Genomic DNA, 13,641 nt, shown 5'->3' on the forward strand with positions numbered 1-13,641 from the left:
TTTCCCTGGCCACTCCTATATTGCATAACCAGAGTCACAGTCATTGAGTCCCTGGGTGGAGGAGTGGGGTGGCAGGCAGAGCTTCTGACGGTTCCCTGACCCTACCTGTACCCTATGACTGCTTGGTTACAGCCAGGGCATCTCCTTCCTCCTCCTCTCTCTCACAGAGCCTCATCTATGTCTGGGCGGAGTGAGAGTGCAGCCTGGGCAGCTGGAACGAAGCAGAGTGAGGGTCACCTGCATCTCAGCCTTATTCTTGTACCACTTTTCCAACCTCTATCCCTGACCCACTGGCATTTGTGACCCTTCCCTCTGCTTTCTCTCCCAGGCTGCCTGATGCCGGGACATCCACAGCGCTCACAGCTGCAGGATGTGCTGCGCCCCATCCAACAAACCCTTTTCAACAACAGACCCTGTGGTGTGCCTCTAGGGAAGTCACCTGTCGGCTTTTTTTTCCTGGAAAATGAACGAATAATATTCAAATCATGGAAGTCAGTCTGTGAAACGCTGACTGTGGAAGTATGCCCAAACCTCCCATTTAAACATCCTTCCTACATTAAAGAAGATTTCAGATGATTTTTCCTCATTTTCTTCATATGGATTAGCAGCAATTTCACTTTATGTTGCGGGAGGGACCAATAACAAGTGTCAACAACTGCAAGCTGGCTGGCGAGCACTGCTAGGTCACCTCCACCTCAGGACATCTGTGTGATATTTACACTATCTTATCTACTTCCTTATGGGAGTCAGTCAAGCAGCTGGTAGTGTTTTTCTGTTTTACTCAGAGACCAAAGAGTAAGCACTAGTGGAGTGTGCAGAAGCCAGGTCTTCCGGCTATTACGTGTTTTTTTAAAAGATTTATTTCATTTTACTTGAAATGCATAGTTTACAGAGAAACAGGATGAGAGAGAGAGAGAGAAAATCTTCCACCCACTGGTTCACACCCAAACAGCTGCAGTGGTCAGAGCTGGGCCAGACCTAAGAGCCAGGAGCCAGAACTTCATCCCAAGCACTTGGGGTGTCCTCTTCTCCAGGTGTACTAGCAGGCAGCAAGATCAGAAGTGGAGCAGGCAGGAATCAAACCAGAGACCATCTAGCATGCCAGTACTGCAGGTGGTAACTTAACCTGTTACACCATAGTGCTAGCACCCTGGTTCTCAAGTTTTGGGTGTCGCAACTCCACTAATACTTCTGCCCATGAGCCTCTTGAAGGTGTTCAATGAAGTCATTCAGAGCTGGAACTTTAGTGCTGGACGGTCCCAGCTCTGTCTTAGTGATTGTAGCCTTGGGTTAAACTAGTTTCTTTCAGTCCCAGTTACTCACTCAGTAAAGCAGGAATAACAGTGGGTTCTTGCTGTATAGCCTGTGTTGGGAACACTAACCTGAGCTATACAGAGAGCTGAGCATGATATCTGGGCCCTACCTGATCTCTTAATACACGGTAGCTTATGGCTGGGTCTCTATAGAGTGAGCGGTGTTGGTCAGAGGACAAGATAGATAGCAGGGTCCACTAGATGAAGTAGAACTGCATGAGACCTTGCGTAGGTCAGCCAGATGTCAAAGAGCAAGATGGACGTGAAAGAGGACAAAGGGCATATCAGAGAGAGAAAGCAGAGTCAACCTTGGACTTGTTGGCTTTCTTTTAACCACAAAAGTGAGGAAAACAAAGTCTTGAAAAAGGCCCACACATTAATAGCCCTCCTCTTTACCAGAGTTCGGTAGCAACTGAGAAACATGTCAAGGAGTTTAGTCAACTCACAAGATGCCTGGACATGGAATAAAATGTTAATGTGGTGTTTCTGAAAGGATGTGTTAGGATGATGTGATTAAGCACTCCAATCATAGCATACCTATACAAAGACAGCTCTAATAGTGAAAGTTTTATGTTGAAACTCCCGGGGAGCACAATGGACAGATTCCTAAAGAAATGGAAGTACAATATTTTAAGTTAAAACTCTGTCTATCTTCCTCATTGTCCTGCTGGCTCCTTGGAGTCCTTTATTGTTGAGGATGAGGGGTGGCTCTTCCTGTACCTGGAGTGGACAGGGTGACTCACAGGACATGCATAGTTCTTTTTTTTTTTTTTAAAGATTTATTATTATTGGAAAGCCAGATATACAGAGAGGAGGAGAGACAGAGAGGAAGATCTTCCATCCGATGTTTCACTCCCCAAGTGAGCCGCAACGGGCTGGTGCTGTGCTGATCCGAAGCCGGGAACCAGGAACCTCTTCCAGGTCTCCCACGCGGGTGCAGGGTCCCAAAGCCTTGGGCCATCCTCAACTGCTTTCCCAGGCCACAAGCAGGGAGCTGGATGGGAAGTGGAGCTGCCGGGATCAGAACCGGGCGGCCATATGGGATCCCGGGGCTTTCAAGGCGAGGATTTTAGCCACTAGGCCACGCCGCCGGGCCCAGGACATGCATAGTTCTACCAGCACCCCAGGAACCCTATAAATTCAACACCAGGTAACTGGTATACTTCCTTTCTCCTCCACCCAGTGTTTTATTTTTAAAAATCCCAAGTATCAGGTAAGTTGAAAAGAAGACTAGTACAATGAACACTAATATGTCCTTTTTATGGTCATCAATTATTAATATTTATGCAGACATAATTATTTTCTATTGTTCTTTTCCTACACACCCACCCACACCTACTCACCCATAAGACAGAGCTCTCTTCATTATCCTTTCTTTTTTAAGTACACACAAAGACACATAGAGAGAGATATTCTATCCTCTGGTTCACTTTCCAAATGGCCACCATGACCCCAATCTGGACCAGGTTAGGAGCTTCTTCTGGGTCTCCCACAGGGACGCAGGGGCCCAACCACTTGGGTTATCTTCTGCTACTTTTCCAGGAGCATTAGGAGAGAGGTGGGTCAGAAGTGGAACAGCCAGTACTCAAACCAGTGCTAACATGGGATGCTGGTGTCGCAGGAGGCCACTTTACCTGCCATGCCTAATGCCATCCCCTAGAGTTTTCTTTCTTATCTATCTGAAAGTACTTTGCAAAGTTTAAAAATGTATTTTGAAAGTGATTTTAAAATTAATGATTTGATAGTATTTACAATATAGAGGCCACATTCAACTTTCCCCAGTTGGGCTCTGAATTTCTCTAATGGATTTCTTAAAACCCAGAATCCACTTGAGTTTCCCCTTTGACTGTCCTAGCTCTATAGCTTTTCTGGGTTGCCCTCATGTTGTCATCTTTCATGACATTCGAATTCTGAGGCCTTTCAGTCAGAATGCCTCATCGTCTGGATTTGTTTGTTTCCTCCAGTAGGTTCTAGTTAATCTTTCTGGCAAGAGTCCTCCTTGGGTGAGATTATGCAGCTCCCTTCATTGCATCAGGAAGTACATAGAGTCAGTACTCCCCACTGCTAGTTAGGCTGCATTGGGTCTCTCCGTTATAAAAGTCCCCATTCCCTTTGAGGAGTCGGTACCAGGGGTGGCGATGCATTGAGATCCTGACAATATCCTCTTGCACAGCAGCCTCCCTTGTCCTGCTCTAATGCTGTTGGTGGCCCAAACTCAGTTATTCCTATGAGAAAAAAAAGTATGATTTCCTCATGTCAGCATCCTTCTATGTAGATTGTCTGTGGCCATCTGTAAGGAAGAGCTTTCCTTTGCTCCCTTTTTAGGGGAACGGGACAGGGAAGCATATTTACCTTTAAAAAGTCAATGCATTAGAATTTCAATATTTTCAATATTATTGTTTATTAACCCTGATATTCTTTTTTCATGTTCAAATTATCCTAAGCTTAACTAGTAGGTTAAACATACTATTTAAAAGATTTTGGAGACTGAATGGGACATACCAGACTATCTCTGTGCTAGCTCCAGAATCCAATGATTTTAGACAACAAATTCAATCTTTTAAAATACACCAATAAAATTATGTCCATAGAGCCCAATACTGAGTGTTCCTGAAGAGGTTAGTGTCTAAGTCATGCAGGCTTTTGTAATATTTGTCTCACTACAATGACATCTGTCAGTTACATCCGTCCTGCGTCTATGATCTATAACACAAGTGGCAGAAATAGTCTAGCAAGAAGTTTGTTTAGGCCCTGTGCAACTATCATTCTGGGTTAGGGGCTGCACATTCACGTAGGCAGTGCCTTTCTTCCCTGATCAGGGATTTTAAAATCCCCCTCTTTGAAGACGGCGCTTTGTCTTCTCAGAGTTGCTTTGAGCAGTTTGGTAATGTGGCCTTCCTAAACAGGTTGTGAGCAGGCTTTTTCCTAGGGGCTTTGAGATACCTTTGCTGCTGGCCTCTCTTGATTTGCAGCTAGACCAAAGAAATCTGCTACCTGGTTCCACTTTCATGGTAGCTGCATGTCTGTCGTGAAGACAGATGCTTCTTTCTTTAGAAAGACTCTGCCAAATTTGGGTCAGCAGACCCAGCCCTGCCCAACTAGTTAGGCTCTTAGCATGAGAAAGCATCAAAATCCAGGTGGCATACAGAGAATTCCACTGTTTTTGTACTGAAAGCAAAAACTACCACTCTGTTCTTAACATGCCAAAGGCTTAATATAAATGTTCTTTTTAAATGGCTGAATTTTTGCTAGGGTCACAGATATTTAGAGAAGCTATATCACTTCAAAGAAGTGTATGCACCTTTTCAAAGATTTTAGGGTTGCTGAGTCTGCCCTTTCAGAAACCACATTTCTGGCAGCTCATGATCTAGCCCCACATGCCCATGTCTGACTGAAACTCGCTTAGCTCTGGTTCTCCACAATAGCTTGAAAGCAGACGGCTGTGTGCAGTAACCCAGAATGGGAGAATATAAATTCATAAGGCAGGAACAAGAGACAATGGAAAAGGGAGGGAGGGAGGAGGACACATGCTGTCAGGGTGTGTGTTCCCAACCTGGCCACCACTTTGTAACTGGTTGATTGCTTGGTCTCTCGGGATGTCCTCCTATCAGACTTTGCATCTCTGATAGGTGCGCTTGAAAGGATGGGATGAAGGAACTAGAAACTGGGGAGAGAAGCCTTCAACGATGGCTCCAATATCTCACTACCACTCACTTTCTTCAGTCCAGTAGGGAAGCTCAAGTTGGAGGTGAAGTTGCATGGTATGCATAAAGGAGCAGTGTTGGGTCATGTCCCCAAGTTCCAGGAGGAACAAGGACCTTTGGTAAATGTAGCAGTCTGAGTTTGCAACCACAAGGATAGTGTGACTTGTGACTGCAGCCAGTCCATCTGGGAGGATCCAGCACATCTGCCTAGCATTCCATACCTGGTTGCCTCAAGACAAAGCCTTCCCAACTCAGGAAACCCCACCCCAAAGACTGCAGCCTGGAGTTCAGGGCCTCTCTCCCATGGACAGTAGCTAAAAGTCACCTTAGCTCCATACAGACTGCTGGCGACTGATTGCTGTAAACAGCCACGGTGAAACCTGGCATGGCCTGTGCCAGGTGAGTACCACCAACACATAAAGCTGTATTCCTTAGCTGTGGCAGATGCTTACGACTCTTCTGTGTGGTTTGCTCCCAGCCCCCCCTCCATTTTCCTGATTTCTCAAAGTTTTAATTCCTGTGAGGTAAGGATTAGCCCCTGAAACTGCATGTACGTCTCTGTCAGATGAGGCAGAGCCTTTTAAAGCTCACAGCAGAAGCCTGCGCTCACCTGGGACACATTTCATAAGGGACAGATGAAGGTGTGTCCAGACACCTGCCAGTAATACAGGTGTTGTATAAGATATCATTCATCTCAGAGTAATGGCTGGGTTTGGTAAAATTGCTTTATTACTATCCTCAAAAAGCCCTTTGAGATCCAAAAACATGAATTGAATTTCCCTTGAATAAACATGATACGCTATGGCTAGGTGATGTGGTATAGTAGCTTAAGCTGCCACCCACAATGCCAATATCCTTTATGGGCATTGGTTTGAATCCCAGTTGTTCCACTTCTAATCTAGCTCCCTATTGTTGGGCCTGGGAAGGCAGTGGATGATGTCCCAAATGTTGGGGCCCCTGCCACCTACATGGGAGACCCAGATAAAACACCAGCTCCTGGTTTCAGCCTGACCCAACCTTGGCTTTTGCATCCATTTGGGGAGTGAGCAAGGACATGAAAGATCTCTCTTTCTCTCTGTGTCTCTCTCTATGTAACTCTTTCAAGAAAATAAATACATATTAAAGCAAAGAAGTGAGTCAGTGAAGTTCCAGATGAATTTGTGGAATTGAGTGTGTTCATTTGTCAGGGAGTCTTAGTACTCAATATAGTTACACATTGTTGAGCACAAACTGTATACCAGGCACCTTGCTGGGCTCTGTATATGAAGGTACTTTGAAACATTTGTGGAAAATTGAAATTAAAAGATACATCTATTTTGGTACAAGCATCTTAAATTTGTATCTTTTCCATGAAAAGTCCTCATCTGCGTGAGGCAAACATTCCTGTAACAGAGCAATGTAGGGGGAAAAATCACAACCCCAGGGGCAGGACCCCTGAGTTCATTTCAGCTAGCTTGCCACTAACTGGTTGTATAACTTTTAGCTAATCCCTCTGTCCTCTGGTTGTCAATTTCCAACTACAAATTAGGAGTTCGCCTAATAGACTCCAGGTTCCCTACTAACATTGGTCATCATTGATTCAGGGTCTCACTGTCTCAGTGGGCTGTGGGAGCCCAAAGGAGGGACATGGCGTCAGGTGAGAGCTGATCGTAGAGCTGGGGCTCACAGAGGGCAATAGCCACTGGGAGAGGGCCATGTTGCAGGGAATGTGGAGGAGGAACTTCCTCTGACGGGGGCACCATGGGAGAGGCTGGAGATGTGGCTGGGCAATGCTCCATGGAGGAAGGCGTGGTGTGTCCCAGGCAGGATTTTATTTCAGGGAAATATTCTAAATGATGCCTACCATACAAGCCACCGAATCAGAGATCAACAGACACTGTGGAAGTAAACTGAGTGTCTGAAGGCTGAGGCGGGAGAGAGCAACTTTGAATTGGGAAAAATAAGGGGTGTACTCATGTACCCTTCTCAAGAGAAGGTATGAGGCCTGGGATGGGGAAGCCGGGGGTGGCCGGGGGTGGCAGCTCCCTGGGCAATGGCAGCTGGTCGTGCCCTGGTAAGGGGAGGCTTGGGGAGGAGCAGTGTGATCCCCGTGACTCCCCATGGAGTGAGCCCAGTGCTGCAGAGCCTGCCTGCTTCTCATTGGGGCTTGCCTCTCATTGTGTCCCCTGGCCTGACTGCATCAGCCTCATGTGAGAGTGTGATCACAGTGCGGAGTCTCAGGCTCTCCCTACCCCTGCTGGATCCGAATCCTCAAGAGATCTCACAAGTGCACTGCAGTGGGAGACACACCCTTTTAGCTAAACAGAGTCTTCTTCGCCCCACCTCTGCTTTTAATGTATTTCCTATTCAGGGAAGAGATAAGTGCCGTCAGGATTTCCCAGGGAGTACACTGGATCAGGAGCCAGCTTGACTACTCATAGTGTTTTTCTCATGCATGCATTCATTTAAATAGTAACCAAGCACCTGCTCATAAACCAGTATGCTTCCTGTCTGTACCCCTGGTCCTCATGCCTTGATTTCACTCAATTACTTTTGGCAAGAAAGAAACAACCTGGAACTGGGATGGGAAATCCATGCACTTGATTGCCACATAGGCATTATCCTGGTGGCAGGGAGGCTGCCCTTAGAGTTGCATAGAAGAGGTGTGTGAAATGCAGCCTTACTGTGGAGAGAACCATGACAAATCCAATGTACCCAAAGCATGTGCATTCCATTTAGCAGAACTTTACAGCAGCTCCATGGGTTGATGGTGGTGAGAAATACACCTGCCAAGAGCAGGACCCCAAAGTGGAACAGAGGTTCTGTCTTCTTAGAGAGCTGGTAGGATGTGTGTAAAAGCAGGGCCTGAAACAGCAACCAAAGCTGAAGCCCACTGAGAGCCAAGAGACACGATGGGCTGCTCTTTGGGAGGACTGCTGGGGTCAATGCACTGGGTGTGGATGGCATGAAAGTGTGCAGAAAACAGCTTCCTTGTTGGCAACGCTGCGAGGAGCTTCCATCTGAATGGTAAGGCCTGGTGGATGTCTCTCCAACCACTTCAATGCAGTTTCATCCCCTTTGTATGGACACTCAACCACCCCGCTAACAATTCTGTAATCCATTGAGGCATTATTGTTTGCCCTTGTGAGATGGGTTTTGCAACCAATGTGAGCTTGGGAGTTAATGTTGCTGATCATGTCTTGGTGAGTGGGAGTACGATTATACCCATGCCGTTTCTGGACACCTTATTGTGTCCCTAACCATGGTCTCAGAATCTGGTTCAGATATGTAGTGTGCCTTCTGGGAAAGGGTTTGATAAGTATCCTAAATATTAATGGAAGTGATGGGAGGTTGGGCTGAAACTGCTATGGTGATAAACACAATTACTATAATCTTAAAGGCTAGCCTGTCCTTGCAATTATTTGAAGCATAGAAAATGTATCTGTTTCAATTGCTTTTTATCATTTTTGGCTGGGGGAATTTAAGAATGCTTTTATTCATAGAGTTATGCTTTTAATTATTGTTTGATTGCTTATGGGGTTGTAGAGCCTGTAACTGTAGGGAGATTTAATATTTGAAAATTTTGTCTTGGAGTTTTATGTTTTTTTCCCCCTTGTAACATATTTTTCCCATTAAGTGATTATAAATTCTAGAATAGAATAGGAATGTAGTAGGAATGTATTACTGATTAGCAGGTAATCTCATGTGGCTTGGCCTTGGACTCCTGGTTGTCGCTCCATGGCTACTACTCAAGAATGAACAACAGCTTGCTTGAAGAATAAGAATATTGTATTTGAAGAATTATCTTTAAGGGCACCTGTTTAACTGTGAAGTACAAACAGAATGAGCAAATGCCTGTGCGTGCCCCCTTAGTCATGAAGTAAAAATAGAACAATTAAACGTTTGTGCAAAAGGTTATGATGTGGCTGGGTAAATTTTTTAAAAAATTTAAAAACTTCCAGCTTTTTGAGCTGTTAATTGAGGACACCAATTGACAGAGTCCACGTTTCTCTTTTTTTTTTCTGACTCCACATACTCTTTTTGAGCTCCAAACTTGGCTGGAACTGGCTTCCGGCAGAGAATCATGTTACTGGTAAAACACTGCCCAGACAGAGCTGTAGGCGACCAAACAGATGGAGGCAAGCTGGACCCCGGGCTCTAGTCAGACTGAGGGCACTGGACATGGACACAACGGTTACAGGAGGCACCTGGAGCAGTTTCAATCTTCCCCTCTCAGTGCTTCCGCCTCCACCCCCCAGGACAATGCTGGGTGCAGAAGATGAGACAGCAATTGGGGGGTGCTCGGACTCATCTGTGAGGAGCTGAGGCGGTCAGGAGCTGGGCCCTGGAGGCTGGAGTGGAGGCCACCTTTACCTGGGAGTAGACGACAGAACAGTCCTAGGAGAAGGATGCAAGGGAGTGAGGCCAGAGCTGCAGCCCACAGTGGGAGGCCTGGTAGGGCAGGGGACTCACCTTGTTCCTGAGCAGTGTGGGTGCAGGGGGTGCTGTGAAAAGAAGGAAAGTGCTCAACTGTTGTGGCTTCTAGCAGCTGCCATGTCCCTGTGCCGCTAGATCCCTGCCCTCTTCAGTTGGCCGTTCCTCCTGGTCTTCCTGCTGTGCTGTGATTGCCTTGTCCTACGCTGTCCAGCCCTCACAGCACTGACCAGCCCTCTCCACAGGGTTTCTTAAAACAGAGATATGTATGTTTCATCTCATCAGCTGTATCATCATAGATTCATCTGTGTAATGAAGAGGGATGTGGCCAGGTCCACAGTTGCCTCAGCCTGGGTCCCGGGCCATCTTTGCCACCTCTGGGGCCTAAGTTATTAAACATCACCTGCCTCTTGTCACATCTATGTGGCAGGAAAAATAATGTCATCTGCCTGCAGCATTAATGTAAAGTTCCCTGGGTTTACACATATGTATGTGTGTTTGTGGTTGTGTATGCATGATTTTCTACCATCTACAGGTGCTGAGCAACTTCTATGTACCAGGAAGGGTTCTTGGTGCTGTAATAAATCACACCCCAGTTATTATATGGTACAGTATATGGCATTGTTCTCTCTCTCTCTCCCTACACACACACACACACACACACACACACACAGAGAGAGAAAAATAGAGAGACAGACAGAAAAAATGAGAGGGGGGGAGAGGAGTACCCAACTACAGGCACACTTCTAAGGGGGTGGATATAAATGTGTATGTTATGTGTTTATTTATTCAAACACTTAGAACTGTACCAGACACCTAAGAGTTTCTCAACACATAATAGAGAGTGGGAATTATATTTTTATTGTGTTAACATCAAGCTGGAGTGAAACATGACACTCTCGGTACGGGGATCTCCCCTTTGGTATTGAAATCAACAGCACTGAGAAGCAAAGTTTCAGCCAAGTTTGGGCTCTGAAGACAAACTGTGATTTGCCAGTGAGATGACTTTAGGACAACAATTTAAGGTGCTCGTGCCTCAGTTTCCTCATCAGTAAAATCAGGAATAACTGTGTTTTCTTCATGGGGAGTTGTAAATGAGAATGAGTTTCTACATGTTAGAGGGTGCTATGGAAACAATATTGGGCACAGACACAATACACCTGTTCTCCCACAAGACACTGCTAAAGCCATACGCGGCTGTTCACGAAGCAGAACTGGAGAGGAAAGCATGTCCCTGGATCTCCTGACTGCAGATCACTTGTCACGAGTGATGACAGATGACACAGCTGGACACACTGCTTAATACCCTACTATTTTCACATCATTTCCACATCTATCATCTCACTTTACCCTCAGAATGACTCTAAAAGATACTGTGGCAGTAAGGATAGTGTTCCCCCAAGAGTGTGCATACCATGTTCCCTGGAATCTGTGACAGTGTCACCTTAACTGGAGAACAGGACTTGTCAGATGTGGTTTTGCTGTGGCCCTTGAGGAGATAATTCTAGATCGTCCAGGTGGTCCCAACAAAATCATATGAAGTCCTAAGATTGGAGTACGTTTTCCAGCTGTGGTCAGGGGATTATGGAAGCACAGCCAGAGAGATGCACCATGCTGGCTTACAGAACACAGTAGATGAGCATGGGCCGAGGGAAGGGAATGGCCTCAAGGAGCTAGAAAAGGCAAGAAGCAATTCACTGCTGGATTCTCCAGTAAGGAACGCAGCCTTCCCAACACCCTGATTTTATTTAACATCCTGATTTTAGTCAAGTGAGATCATGTCAGGCTTTTAACCTACTATGCTAGAACATTTTGTAGGTTTTTTTTTTTAAATTTCTGCCAAGTTTGTAGTAATTCATCAGAGCAGCAGCAGAAAGCAACTACATGCATGTAGGTAAATTATATGAACTGGATATCTGTGTCCCTCTCCAAACTTATCTTTAAGCTTATCAAGCTATAACCATGATAGTATTTGAAAATGGGACCTTTGGGAGGTAATTAGGCCATGACCCTTTTAATGCACTTATAAAATGAGAGAGAGAGAGAGAGAGAGAGAGAGAGAGACTTTTTTCTCTGCTGTGTGAGGACATTGAAAGGGGGAATCTTTATGCAAACCAGGAAGATGGACCTTGACAAGAACTTTATTGTGCCAGCACTTTTATCTTGAATTTCTAGCAACTGGAACTATGAGAAACAAGTTTGTTCTTTTAAGCTAACTGGTCCATTGTATTCTGTTATGGCAGTCCAAACTGCCTAAGACTATGGGGAATAATAGCCCCATTCCATTTGCAGGTGGGAACATTACAGCTCTGAGAGGCTATTGTTTTACTTAGGCACAGGTACTTAGAGCACTGGCTGTAGGTTTTGTTACTTGGGTTATGCTGAAGTCACCTGTACAGAATGGAGAGTGCATTGGTGCATGGTGGGCTTGGAATGAACAGCAAAGGCACATCCCGGCCTCCCCCGATGACTCAGCGTGAGAGGCAGCATTGGGCCTTGTTGACCCAGATCTTGTGAGTGAACTACATACACAGCATCAGCTTGTCCAAGTTGACGGTTGATCAGAAAAGACCCTCTTCATTCTTACCTGTGAGCTTGGCTTCCCCTCGGATTCTTTTTACTTCTGAGTAAACCACGTCTCTTCCTCTAGGATTGACTTGAAGAAAAGTTGGAAGTTTTAGAGGATGTTAAGGTTCTTGCCTCATGTTTGACTTCCTTCCTCCTCCCCAAAGCTTATTCTCTGGAGGACTAGAACCCTTCAGACTTCTGCACAATCCCCTTACCTCTCCTGCCCAAACCTACAACCCCTGCTGCCCCTGCCAAAATGGAAGGTTTGCAGTCCTCACCATTGCTGTACACTGGTTGCAGCTCTATCCAGGCTGGTACGTTGTGGTAAGTGGGCTCTTGGGGATCTGAGTCTGACGGGCTCCTGTGCAACACAGAAACATCAGTGTTCCCAAGAAATCTCGGTCAAGTAGCTACAAAAATCCCTGGCAGTCACTTTTTTTCACACAGACAATTGCCAAACTTGGAAATAGACAAGCATAACTAACGGTTTGTGAGTTTTGCATTAAGAATCATGACAAAGGAATATTATCTATATTGCCAGATTTTTATGGCCATCTAGTATGTAACAAATACTGTTACTATGTTTATAATATCACTGCTTGTTCTACTGTATACCTGCTTTATAGTGGAAGAATGGAGCTTCTGCAAAGTGAAATGATTTACTGAGATCATGTAGCCAGTAAGGAGGACCTGGCACTAAAGTCTTTACTCTCAAAGCGGTCTAGGTCCCAGAGAAATCAGTCAACAGGCCCTGAGAAGCTCTGGATATCTTAGGTATTATTACCATGAGCTTGCCGAGGAGTAGTTTGTGAGCCATAGTGTGGCTCGTAAAAGTGGCCTCAAGATGCAGAATGGTGGTCCCCTCTTCATAGGCATCACAGTTGGATGGCAGAGTGCCCTCTCTGGATGACCAGGAATTTGACTTCCCTCTCCTGGTTTTCATTCCAAGAGATGTTAATTGAATTGACAATGTCTGCAGTTTTCCAGGCTGAGCAAACTAAATCATCTCAAGATACGAATGGGTTTCGTGGTCAAATTGGTCACTTGGTCAACCAAGGTAGGCATGGTACAAACCTTTGAGTGAATAAATGAAAAGCAGCTAACACTTGACAGGAGCAAAGAAGGCCTCTGCACTTCTGATGGTGGGTGAATTTCCATGTTGTTTCCTTGAGGTCCCCCAAGGGCAGAGACAACAGGAAGTAGAGGCAGCCCACCCAGCCACATGAGCAGAAGCTGTGCTCTTGGTGATAATTGGTCCAGTTCCATTTCATGAACCACCCAGGAGTATAGCCTTCATCTTACCTGGAGGAGTTAGAGGAAGGCTCTCCCTCTGCAAAGAAAAGCAAATGAGCATTGGATTCATGAAAGCAAACCCTTACCAGGGGCATGGCTCATACGAGTCACACCTGGAAACTGCCAGGAGTTGCTGCCTGATGAAGTCTGAATCTTTCTTTGCTAGCTTCAAGAGAGATAGCTGATTTGGCAAAACTACTATAATTATACCTGCCCTCCAAAAGATATAATTATAATGTGGAAGTGGAGACCACATCTCACAATCCTTCAACCTTGAGTTTTAAAAGACAATGGTTGATGGATGGAAGCAGCAAAATAGACTTGAGTAGCTATACAAATATCATACCTTA

General features: G+C 45.5%; 1 protein-coding gene across 1 annotated transcript in view; it reads right to left on the bottom strand.

The window, feature by feature from the left end:
* Positions 1-9,281: 9,281 nt before the first annotated feature.
* The window catches only part of FCRL5 (Fc receptor like 5), a 40,437-nt gene continuing 36,077 nt past the window's right edge, over positions 9,282-13,641 (bottom strand). Inside the window, exons 13-17 of the mRNA XM_058660476.1 lie at positions 13,301-13,328; positions 12,277-12,359; positions 12,018-12,086; positions 9,470-9,501; positions 9,282-9,394 (exon numbers count right to left, since the gene is read on the bottom strand). Coding sequence (XP_058516459.1) covers positions 9,305-9,394; positions 9,470-9,501; positions 12,018-12,086; positions 12,277-12,359; positions 13,301-13,328 — 302 coding nt within the window. The 3' untranslated portion in view covers positions 9,282-9,304. The remainder of the gene's footprint in view (positions 9,395-9,469; positions 9,502-12,017; positions 12,087-12,276; positions 12,360-13,300; positions 13,329-13,641) is intronic.

Source organism: Ochotona princeps, chromosome 2, assembly GCF_030435755.1.
Source record: "Ochotona princeps isolate mOchPri1 chromosome 2, mOchPri1.hap1, whole genome shotgun sequence".
In the NCBI taxonomy this organism is placed as follows: domain Eukaryota; kingdom Metazoa; phylum Chordata; class Mammalia; order Lagomorpha; family Ochotonidae; genus Ochotona; species Ochotona princeps.